This window comes from Engystomops pustulosus, chromosome 1 (genome assembly GCF_040894005.1).
Source record: "Engystomops pustulosus chromosome 1, aEngPut4.maternal, whole genome shotgun sequence".
In the NCBI taxonomy this organism is placed as follows: domain Eukaryota; kingdom Metazoa; phylum Chordata; class Amphibia; order Anura; family Leptodactylidae; genus Engystomops; species Engystomops pustulosus.
This window is the reverse complement of record NC_092411.1, coordinates 368050-380715: the sequence shown is the minus strand read 5'-3', so window position 1 is coordinate 380715 and position 12666 is coordinate 368050. Positions and strand designations below refer to the sequence as shown.

General features: G+C 49.8%; 1 protein-coding gene across 1 annotated transcript in view; it reads left to right on the top strand.

Moving 5' to 3' along the window:
- LOC140114334 (uncharacterized) overlaps positions 1 to 12666 on the top strand; it is a 52953-nt gene that overhangs the window by 24109 nt on the left and 16178 nt on the right. The window contains exons 8-9 of the mRNA XM_072132699.1: positions 4350 to 4555; positions 4682 to 5321. Coding sequence (XP_071988800.1) covers positions 4350 to 4555; positions 4682 to 5321 — 846 coding nt within the window. The remainder of the gene's footprint in view (positions 1 to 4349; positions 4556 to 4681; positions 5322 to 12666) is intronic.

Genomic DNA, 12666 nt, shown 5'->3' with positions numbered 1-12666 from the left:
TCGAAGGCTTGGGCCCTGAGCTACCGCCCCAACCGCCCGTATTATAATCTACCACTGTTCCCACTTATGTCTCATTTTAGTTTTCTCTCTGGTTAAAATTCAGATCTATTTCATTTCTAGGGCCCAGAGCGCCATTTTCTTTCGTGTTTTCACGTCTTTTGGATGAGGTTTTTATTCTTTGGGTCGTTACGATCATAAATCTGTAACATATGGAAATGTTTTGTGTATAAGGTTTTTCTTGTCTTGTCATATTCAGGTACCAATACTTCATACTTGTGTGTCCGGAGCCGTGTGAGGCGTCTGTGGGACCAGGTGACATCCGCATTGATTACATTTTGGGGACTGTGTGAACTTTTCATCACTTTTTATTCCAATTTTTGTTGTGAAATGGCAAAAAAGTGGCGACGTTCACACGGGGATCACACATAAATATTAATATACAATGTAAAATAATTTACCTGATATTAATCTCAGAATTATTCTTCTAGTCTCTGCAGACATCAGAGAGTGGCCAGGACCAGACCCCGAATACATCTATAGAGACCCCCGACTAATGTGACTGCAGACCCCGAGTACATCTATAGAGACCCCCGACTAATGTGACTGCAGACCCCGAATACATCTACTGAGACCCCCGACTAATGTGACTACAGACCCCGAATACATCTATAGAGACCCCCGACTAATGTGACTACAGATCCCGAATACATCTATAGAGACCCCCGAGTAATGTGACTGCAGACCCCGAGTACATCTATAGAGACCCCCCGACTAATGTGACTGCAGACCCCGAGTACATCTATAGAGACCCCCGACTAATGTGACTGCAGACCCCGAATACATCTATAGAGACCCCCGACTAATGTGACTGCAGACCCCGAGTACATCTATAGAGACCCCCGAGTAATGTGACTGCAGACCCCGAGTACATCTATAGAGACCCCCGACTAATGTGACTGCAGACCCCGAGTACATCTATAGAGACCCCCGACTAATGTGACTGCAGACCCCGAGTACATCTATAGAGACCCCCGACTAATGTGACTGCAGACCCCGAATACATCTATAGAGACCCCCGACTAATGTGACTGCAGACCCCGAGTACATCTATAGAGACCCCTGACTAATGTGACTGCAGACCCCAAATACATCTATAGAGACCCCCGACTAATGTGACTGCGGACCCCAAATACATCTATAGAGACCCCTGACTAATGTGACTGCAGACCCCAAATACATCTATAGAGACCCCCGACTAATGTGACTGCAGACCCCAAATACATCTATAGAGACCCCCGACTAATGTGACTGCAGACCCCAAATACATCTATAGAGACCCCCGACTAATGTGACTGCAGACCCCAAATACATCTATAGAGACCCCCGACTAATGTGACTGCAGACCCCAAATACATCTATAGAGACCCCCGACTAATGTGACTGCAGACCCCAAATACATCTATAGAGACCCCCGACTAATGTGACTGCAGACCCCGAATACATCTATAGAGACCCCCGACTAATGTGACTGCAGACCCCGAGTACATCTATAGAGACCCCCGACTAATGTGACTGCAGACCCCAAATACATCTATAGAGACCCCCGACTAATGTGACTGCAGACCCCGAATACATCTATAGAGACCCCCGACTAATGTGACTGCAGACCCCAAATACATCTATAGAGACCCCCGACTAATGTGACTGCAGACCCCAAATACATCTATAGAGACCCCCGACTAATGTGACTGCAGACCCCGAATACATCTATAGAGACCCCCGACTAATGTGACTGCAGACCCCGAGTACATCTATAGAGACCCCCGACTAATGTGACTGCAGACTCCGACTCCTTCTCCCGACACAAGATCATAGAACGATCTCTGTATAATTGAAATTTCCAACAATGGAAAGAGACAGAAACAAGATGGCGGAGACAATAATAGACATCACCCTAGAGATCCTGTACCGGCTGACAGGAGAGGTGAGAGCCCCCCATATCATGTGGTGGTGGGGGATGGGACATGGATGTGGGGATATTATCCCGCTGTCTCCCCATAACCAGGATTACACATTAGTGAAGAAGACGTCTAGTGAGCGCTGTCCGGCCCCTGTGTATGAAGAATGGGGGGGACCCCTGCGCCCCATCCCCCGGCCTCACCCCCTGATACATGACCAGATCCTAGAACTGACCATGAAGATGACGGAGCTGCTGACTGGAGAGGTGACACTGCTGGGAATGCTGGGACATGATCCAGTAATGGAGGCTCCGGGGGATGACTGTAGCCATTGTGTGTGTCAGGTTCCTATAAGGTGTCAGGATGTGGCCGTCTATTTCTCCATGGAGGAGTGGGAGTATGTAGAAGGACACAAGGAGCGCTACCAGGAGCCGCGGAGCCTTGCATCACCAGGTAATAGACAGGACTATAGACATGTGTCCCCTCTGTATTATCTGTATATATAATACATATAGTCTGTGTATGTGATCCCTACAGTCCCTCCATCCAGGGAGAGAAGATCCCCGGAGAGATGTCCCCGTCCTGCACAGGAGGATCAGGTAGGTGGAGATGTCTCCTGTCATCATGTTCCTCGGTTCTGGAACCTTCTTTATAATATTTGTTTCTCAGCTTCTGGATGAGGAGAAGGATCCGGAGAGTCTGGATGTTGTGGCCGTAACCATAAAAGAAGAGACGTGTGTGAGTGATGAGGAGGAGTGTGAGGAGGACGCCCCGGCACGTGTCCCCCCAGGTGAGGAGTGTGAGGGGGGCGCCCCGGCACATGTCCCCCCAGGTGAGGAGTGTGAGGAGGACGCCCCGGCACATGTCCCCCCAGGTGAGGAGTGTGAGGAGGACGCCCCGGCACATGTCCCCCCAGGTGAGGAGGACGCCCCGGCACGTGTCCCCCCAGGTGAGGAATGTGAGGAGGACGCCCCGGCACATGTCCCCCCAGGTGAGGAGTGTGAGGAGGACGCCCCGGCACATGTCCCCCCAGGTGAGGAATGTGAGGAGGACGCCCCGGCACGTGTCCCCCCAGGTGAGGAATGTGAGGAGGACGCCCCGGCACATGTCCCCCCAGGTGAGGAGTGTGAGGAGGACGCCCCGGCACATGTCCCCCCAGGTGAGGAGTGTGAGGAGGACGCCCCGGCACGTGTCCCCCCAGGTGAGGAGTGTGAGGAGGACGCCCCGGCACATGTCCCCCCAGGTGAGGAGTGTGAGGAGGACGCCCCGGCACATGTCCCCCCAGGTGAGGAGTGTGAGGAGGACGCCCCGGCACATGTCCCCCCAGGTGAGGAGTGTGAGGAGGACGCCCCGGCACGTGTCCCCCCAGGTGAGGAGTGTGAGGAGGACGCCCCGGCACGTGTCCCCCCAGGTGAGGAGTGTGAGGAGGACGCCCCGGCACATGTCCCCCCAGGTGAGGAGTGTGAGGAGGACGCCCCGGCACATGTCCCCCCAGGTGAGGAGTGTGAGGAGGACGCCCCGGCACATGTCTCCCCAGGTGAGGAGTGTGAGGAGGACGCCCCGGCACATGTCCCCCCAGGTGAGGAGTGTGAGGAGGACGCCCCGGCACATGTCCCCCCAGGTGAGGAGTGTGAGGAGGACGCCCCGGCACATGTCCCCCCAGGTGAGGAGTGTGAGGAGGACGCCCCGGCACATGTCCCCCCAGGTGAGGAGTGTGAGGAGGACGCCCCGGCACGTGTCCCCCCAGGTGAGGAGTGTGAGGAGGACGCCCCGGCACGTGTCCCCCCAGGTGAGGAGTGTGAGGAGGACGCCCCGGCACATGTCCCCCCAGGTGAGGAAGGTGAGGAGGACGCCCCGGCACATGTCCCCCCAGGTGAGTGGTCGCCGCTCTGTCCTGTCCTCTCTTCTGGAGCATAGGATGTGATTGCAGATCTTATTCTCCTCGTAAGAGGATCCTTTTCCGGACGTTACGTGTCTAGAAGTCGTAGGATCCCATCTCTAGTCTTACACTGTGCGCTTATGTCCTGCCTGGAAGCTTTTGTCTCCGCACTCTCTGCACAAGCCGCAATGTGCGTGGCACCTTCTGGAGCCACAGATGGGACCTGTTAGTATCAGGGTCCACATTTACTTATGAAAGGTAAAATCACTTTTATTTTTGACAGATGACTTCGATAGGAGCTCGGAGGACCCTGTGATGTCTGCAGATATCAAAGAAGAGGATTGTGATATCATTCAAGTTATATGTGGAGAACACGACACCGGCCCAGAGACCCCCCCGGACCCTCACACCCAAGATCTTTCCTATGACCCTATCATGCAGGTCTTATTCTCTGATTCTTCACAAACCATGGAGCCAGATAAAAATGTCAAAAAGGTTGTTAAACGGAAGAGAATTCACACGGGAGAGAGGCCGTTTCCATGCTCCGAATGTGGCAAGTGTTTTGCCCATCGATCTGATCTTGTGCAACACGAGAGAATTCACACGGGGGAGAAGCCATTTTCCTGCACTGTATGTGGCAAGTGTTTTAATCAAAAGTCAACCCTAACTTCACATCAAAGAATCCACACAGGAGAGAAGCCATTTTCATGCTCGGAATGTGGGAAATGTTTTGCCCGTAAAACGGTTCTTGCTAAACACCAGAGAGTTCACACAAGGAGCAAGTTGGGTTTAGAGAGTAAACCACGCAGAACTCCAACGTGGAAGCAACCGTGTCTGTGTCCAGATTGTGGGAAATATTTTGCTAACAAATCAAATCTTGTAAAACATCAGAGAATTCACACCGGAGAGAAACCATTTCTATGTTTGGAATGTGGAAAGTCTTTTTCTCGGAAATCTTATCTTGTTGACCATCAAAGATCCCACACAGGGGAGAAGCCATTTCCATGCTCAGAATGTGGCAAATGTTTTAAAGATAAATCAAATCTTGTTACACATCAGAGAATTCACACAGGAGAGAGGCCGTATTCATGTGCGGAATGTGGCAAGTGTTTTTATCGGAAATCCTATCTTGTTGACCATCAGAGAAGCCACACGGGGGAGAAGCCATTTCCATGTCCGGAATGTGGGAAATGTTTTACACAGAAATCAAACCTTTTTGAACATCGGAAACTGCACACGGGCGAGAAGCCATTTTCGTGTACAGATTGCGGAAAGTGTTTTCACCAAAAATCAGCTCTAGTTTCGCATCAGAAATCTCACACAGGAGAGAAGCCCTTCCCGTGTTTAGAATGCGGAAAATGTTTTATCCAAAATTCTGATCTTGTTAAACATCAGAGAATCCACACAGGGGAGAAGCCCTACTCCTGTACATGTGGGAAGCGATTCACCCAAAAGTCTTCTCTGCTGTCGCATCAGAAGACTCACAAGGGGGAAACCTTCTCATGTCCGGACTGCGATAAATGTTTTGCCCACAAATCACACGTTAGTCACCAGAGAACTCACACGGTGTGATAGATCTTTTCTGGATTTTGTTTGTTGAGAACTTTCTTGAGACTTTTTTTTTATTATCTTTTGACCCCTTTCTGATTTTGCGGTTGTAAATCTGAAAATAAGAGGTTAAAGGAAAAGACTAAGACTTCTGTATCCAATCCTTTGTTCACTTAGAATTGTTTTTCATGCAAACTTTTGCTATCGGTCACACGGGAGAAGGAAGGGACAGATCAGGGACAGACCGAGAGGTCCAGCCCTGAACATGAAGCAGGTGGACTCTTTTGGACCTGGGAACCGACAGCCGACGGCAGCACAAGTCATGAGACCAGAGCACCCGTAGAGAGGGACTTAGCAGCATCAGGTGTCATTCCAGGAACGTTATGTAAGTGACCCTGTAAGTTTTCACCCTTTAACCTACGGGATCTGAACTTCACTACAACAGTGACCACTGCCTTGATGAATAGTCCTGGTGCTGGTGGCAGCCGGGCCGGGTGGACAGGCCGGAGTAGGAGAAGTTAGGCAGAGTTCAGGTTATAGGCTTCAGGGCAGGTAGTTACACATCAAGCTCCAGGATACAGAATCCCATAGAAAATCGGGGTCAGGAATCCAATCTGATCAGAACTCGGAACTTGCTCCGGCACCTGCCTTCATATGGGGAACCCTCAGTTTGGGGACTCGTGTCATTTGGATGTTACATGGTCTATAATCATGTGATTGGATTCATTGTTCCTCCTTTTACATTTCTGTAACTTTATGAAAATAATAAAAACACCGGTGGAAAAAAACTGCAGGTCTCCAGTCCTTCTGCTCCCTATATCTGCCGCTACCCCCCATGTGATGTCTTCTACCTGTCATCTAACAGTAACACGTTCCAGAATCTGAGCTCCTGTCTCCCAAAGGTTCCTTGAGCGGCACTTGTTCTCTAGAATGCGCTACACAAGGTAATATCCGGAATATGAAGCCTTCAGATCATGAGAGCCTTCAGAGAATTTGAATAAGCGCAGCAGTCACGAATAATAAATAGAATGATATAAATATTGCAAATAAAAGAATTTGACATTGTGATGAGGTCTCCCCTCAGCCGTCTTTTTTCTAAACTGAATAACCCCAAGTTTATTTATTTATTGTAGTCTAGTCCCCCCATTCCCCTAATAATCTTGATTGCTCTCCTCCGCACCCATTCCAGTTCTACTATGTCCTTTTTATACACTGGTGCCCAATCTGCATGAGAATCTTTTCCTCTCTTGATACATCCCATAATTTTATTTGCTTTAGCAGCAGCCGCCTGGCTCTGGTCACTAAAATTAAGTTTACCATCCACCAATACCCCCAAGTCCTTTTCAGCTCCAGTTTTACCAAGTAATTGACCGTTTAGAACATAATTATACTTTTTATTTCCATGGCCCAAGTGCATAACTTTACATTTATCTACATTAAACCTCATCAACCATTTCTCTGCCCACTCCTCAAGCTTCCACAAATCCCTCTGTAATGCTAAACTATCGACCTCAGTATTTATTACTTTACAGAGCTTAGTATCATCTGCAAATATTGAAACTTGACTGTGTAAACCTTCTAGAAGGTAATTAAAACAAATATTAAAAAGAAGTGGCCCCAATACTGACCCCTGTGGCCTCCACTGGTAACGTCAACCCAATTTGAGAATGTGCCATTAATGACCACCCTCTGTTTTCTATCACTAAGCCAATTACTTACCCAAATACACAGATTTTCTCCTATTCCCAGCAGTCTCATTTTATATACCAACCTTTTATGTGGCACGGTGTCAAATGCCTTTGAAAAGTCCAGATATACAACATCTACAGCGTCCCCCAGATCCAGTCTCGAACTTACCTCCTCGTAGAAACCAATCAGATTAGTCTGACAGGACCGATCCCTCATAAACCCATGCTGACGCTGGGTTATAAGGTTGTGCACAGTGAGATACTCCAGGATAGCATCTCTAATAAACCCCTCAAATATTTTCCCCACCACAGCAGTTAGACTCACGGGTCTGTAGTTTCCAGGATCGCTATTTGATCCTTTTTTGTATATTGGTACCACATTTGCTATGCGCCATTCCTGTGGAACATAACCAGTCCTCAGTGAATCTTCAAATATTAAAAATAACGGTCTGTCTATCACCGTACATAATTCATGCAGAACCCGGGGGTGTATGCCATCTGGCCCCGGTGATTTATCCATCTTAGTGGTTGCGAGGCGGAGCCGTACCTCTTCCTGGGTTAAACTGTTGACATTCCAAAAATAATTTACATTATTCCTCATTGTGTCTTCCACCAGGGGATTTTCCTGGGTAAAGACAGTTGAGAAGGCGACATTCAGTAGATTGGCCCTTTCCTCATCTCCTTCCACCATGACCCCCATGTTATTTCTAAGGGGACCCACACTCTCTGTTTTAGTTTCTTATCATTTATATACTTGAAAAATAATTTGGGATTATTTTTGTTCTCCCTGGCAATATTTCTCTCAGTCTCTATTTTTGCGGCCTTTATCTGCTTTTTACAGGATTTATTTTTCTCTTTATAATCCTGTAATGCCTCATCGCTACCTTCACGTTTTAGCACCTTAAACGCTTTATCTTTCTCGCTTATTGCTTTCCTTACAAGACTAGTTAGCCACATAGGGTTTTTCTTGTTCCTTTTATGCTTTTTCCCATAAGGTTTGTGTTTCTCACAGGACTTTTTCAGAATATATGAGAAAAAGTCCCATTTTTTGGGGGGGGCTTTTGTCTTTGAGAACATTATCCCAGTCTATGCCTTTAAGGTCTTCCCTTAGTTGCTGAAAGTTTGCCCTCCTGAAGTTTAGAGTGTTGGTTGCCCCTTCACTAACGCTCTTAGTAAAGCGTAATACAAAATCAATGATATTATGATCACTATTCCCCAGGTTCCCCCCAACCTGTAGTTTTGATCCCCTATCAGGTCTGTTGGTAAGGATAAGGTCCAGCAGTGCCCCCCCTCTTGTTGGCTCCAGAACTAGTTGCGACAGGTAATTGTCTTTTGTTGTTGACAAGAACCTGCTACCTTTGAAGGACCTGCAGGTTTCTGCCCCCCAGTCAATATCTGGGTAATTGAAGTCCCCCATGATAAGTCCTTCCCTGTGCTTTGAGGCCGCATCCATTTCACTTATCAGCATTTCCTCTGCTGCCTCCATTATATTTGGAGCCTTATAACAAACCCCTAGTAATATTTTATTATTCTTTTTCCCTCCCCTTATCTCCACCCATAGGGACTCCACATTTGCATTTGCGTTACTGATGTCATCTCGCAGGACGGGCTTGAGGCAAGAATTCACATATAAACAAACCCCTCCCCCTTGTCTATTTATACGATCCTTTCTAAAAAGACTATAACCATCTATAGTAACAGCCCAGTCATAGCTACTGTCCAGCCATGTCTCGCTGATACCCACTATATCAGATTTCCGCTCCAACATCAAGAGTTCCAGTTCCTCCATTTTGTTTGTGAGGCTTCTGGCATTTGTGTACATACACTTTATATGGTTTTCCCTGTCCGTATTCCTTTTGTTCTTATTCCCCAAACTCATTCCAGCCCCCCTTCCTCCCCCATGGACTATGACTCTTCCCAGCTCTCTATGTACACTGTCTATTTGCCCTGCACAAGTGTAGTTGCCCTCCCCCAGGTCCTCCAACCTTCTAGCCATTTTTTCCCCCAAAACAGCTGCCCCCTCCACATTGAGGTGCAGCCCATCCCTACTGTAGAGCCTATATTCTGCATGTGTCGCTTCCCCGCTCAGGTCCCCGGAGTTCACCTTCTTCCCGATGCATGTAAGTGTGCAACACCCTCGCCGATGCAATGGCGAGGTAGTGCTTGCGAATACGTCCCACCTGTAGGTAACATCACATTACACTACATGGTCCTTGTAGGATCAAAGGGAAATTGCAGTGGTTAATCCTGCCTGGCAATTGTCAACCAATGTATGTGTTACATCCTGTGCTCTGTAGCTGAGATGTGATTGGAGGAGCAGCCACCACCTGACCAAAGGGAGGTAATAAAACCTCTGGGGAGGAATGTTCTAGAGAAGTCTCTCTCAGGAGAGAGAAGAGAGGAGAAGTCTTTCCAGAGTTCTTTCAGCAAGCACTCTTAGAGAGTTAGACTGAGAGAAGTCTCTCAGTCTATGTAGTGAGTGAGCGAGTGTAACTCTGTCTAGCCCATACCAGAGCAGGAAGAGCCTAGCCCCTGCCTCTGAAGAGTGGAGCTATTAGACTAGAGTAGTGTAGTGAGGAAAGGGGTATCATTCCTACCTTCAAGGGTGATACCTGAAGCTCTACAGGACAAGCTGAAGCTTCCTATAAGGACACAGCTGCCTCCCAGCCTGCCCTCTACATCCAGGCTGGTGAACTATCTCCTGAGGCTCCCTCCAACTCACATCTCGGCACCCTACCTACCTGTTAAAGGCACGTTTCCTGCAGTTCCTGCCGGTTGCAATAAACTGTAAGTTGTTTGCTTCAACTTCTGCCTCCGTCTGGTCCCTGCTAATACGGCTGCCTTCATCACCGGCACCCTGTCCATCACCCAGAGACTCACCCTCGGGTCATTAAGGGGTTGCCCCAGGGAGATCCGCTATAGCAGCCGCTCCCATATCATTTTCTTGCCAACACCACCCTGCTGGAGACCTGCCAGGCTGTAGGACAGCCCTCCGGTTCCCCTGTACCAAGCACCGTGACAACAGCGTGCTTAGGCCGCAACCGCCAGCCACTCCGGTACCGCGGGCCCCGGCTGACTCCAGGCCGCACCTCAAGGGCTAGGCCCCGGTGGGGGATGTTGCAAGTGGCGTCACGAACAGGATATTTACTTCTGTGCCTTATCCTGGCACTAAAGACTGTACTTTATTATTAAAAAGACTGTGCTGCCTAACCCTGCTGCCATCCGGGTTTAGGCCCAAGTATTTGTGTGTTTTACATTGAACTTTATACTGCTGCCACGTGCTGTCGAGCGCCGCTCCAGCACTCAAGAGGTTAATTCCTGCAAGAACTGTGTCAGCTCTGCTACATCCGGCGCTGCTGCGCCTGAAGCATTTACCTCAGAGGCGTGTGGCGCAGCAAGTATTTCAAGCCCGCCAAATCTTCACTGGCGGGAACTCCAGAGGCGTCATTAGGCCCCGCCCCCTGCGCGAGTGGCGCGAAGCACCGTGGAGGAGGAGCTGGAGCGTGTGCGGCCGGCAACGAAGAGGGTTAATCGGCCATCTTGGATTTCGGCGCAGGCCGCGCCTGAAGCCTGCCAGCAGTGTGCGCCTCATCCGGAGTTCCGGCGCACGTGTCCTGCGACTGGAGGAGAACACCGCTGAGCATCACCGAGACCCTGCTGCCTGCCGGACATCGGGAACGAAGACCTTCGTGTACCGGAACTGTCCTGTCACCGCGGCTGATCCTGAGTGAGTACCGCTGGGGAAGTTAAAGGGGGGTAGAGATTGTTTCCGATGCTAGGTTATTGGCTCACCTCCCAGGGAATAGTGACTGTGTCTTAAAGTGCCCACGTCCCATTCTAGCCATCGCCCATAGCAACGGACATTGTGTAACCCTACAGGTTTCCCTCAGCTAGGCCAGTTATGTCCGCCCAGGACGAAGATACGGGACTGGCGCAAGTCCCGTCCCCTGGTCCCTCCTCAGGGTACCGGAGCATGTTAAGTCCTCCAGAGAGTCCCTTCAGCCCTGCTACAGCTAGTGTCCCTGGGACTCCCACCATGATGCCTCTGACTATGCCCTACTATCCGGGGGCCCCCTGGTTACCCCACTACGAGGGAGAATCACACACTCTCTCTGAATTCAGAGACAAATTGTTAGCCACCTTCGCCCTGTGTCCGTTTACAGAGGAACAGAAAGTGGGCATCCTCATCGGGCAGTTGAAAGGACCCGCTCTCCGGGAAGTCAAGTCTTGGCCCCGAGAACAGTGTCAGAATGTGGTCCAGATTCTTGATAGGCTGCGTAACACCTTTGACAAGTGTACTGTCTCCGAGTTGAAGCAGAAATTCTTCGGGAAAAGACAGAAGCCCCAAGAGTCCCTCCGTGACTTTGCCCTCTCCCTACAGGAGACATGGAAGGCCATCACCTGCCTTGAGCCCAAAGACGCTGAAACCTCTGACCAAACCTTAAGGGAGCAATTTATCAATGGACTTGTTGATAGAAATCAAAGGTGTCAACTAAAGATCATCTCTTCTCAACATGCCCAGGCCTCTTTCCTTGAGTTTAAGGAAATTGCCATTGACATCTTAGGAGACCGACCACCTACTGGATCGCAGAGAGAGCCTGAATTCGTGGAAATGGAAGAATCTGCTCTCGCTTGCCATCCCACGCAGTCAGCATCACCTACTCCTGCGCCTATGGAAGTTACTGGCATAACAGGACCGGTCCCTAATCTGGCGGACACCCTGCATCAAATCCTTGATCGGTTGACCCAGTTGGAAGTAACTGTCTCCGCTATGAGGAGGAAACCTCCAGAGAACCCGGTACGGTCAGCTACTCCTCGTGAATCTCCGACTAAGCAGCGCCCAAAAGAAGCAAAGTCGTTAAGCACCTGGAGTCAGAAGAAACCCCGTCAGCGGTGCAGCTACTGCCATAAATATGGGCATGAAGAGAATGACTGTCGTCAGTTAAACGACAAACCCTTGGAGCTAAGGGACGACCTTCAAGGGAAGAACTTGTAAGTCCCCGAGATGCTAACTGGATGCCCAGGTTCGTGGGGACTCGCCCCATGGTTCATGTAACCATCAATGGAGTTACCCTACCGGCCTTAATTGATACCGGCTCTCAAGTGACCACCCTCCGGAGTGCTGCCTTCGAGAAATGCCGAGGAAAAGCATCCTTAATCCAGCCTCCCAAGGCTTACTTGAACATTATTGCTACGAACGGAAAACCCGTACCCATCTGCGGCTACTGGGAGTCCACGCTAACCATTGGAGACACTGAGTTAACCAGACAGGGCGTAGTGGTGACACGTGTGCCCGAAAACGGTAACTTCTCCCTGGTACTGGGTACCAATGTCCTCCGCAATTGCTACCCTGAAGTGCTGAAGGCTCTCCACGACTCCCTGCCAACAGTGCCCAACGGTTCCCGGAAGGTAATTCAGGAGACTATGCAGGTTCTAGCGGCGCAACAGAAGTTTGCTGGCCCTAATGGAGAAATCTGCAGAGCCCGGATCAAGGATCCCCAACCTGTCCGCCTTCAACCTGGGACTGAGACGTTAGTATGGTGTCGAGCCTGCATGGGCATCCAAGGTCAAGACTACCAGGCGATAGTAGAAC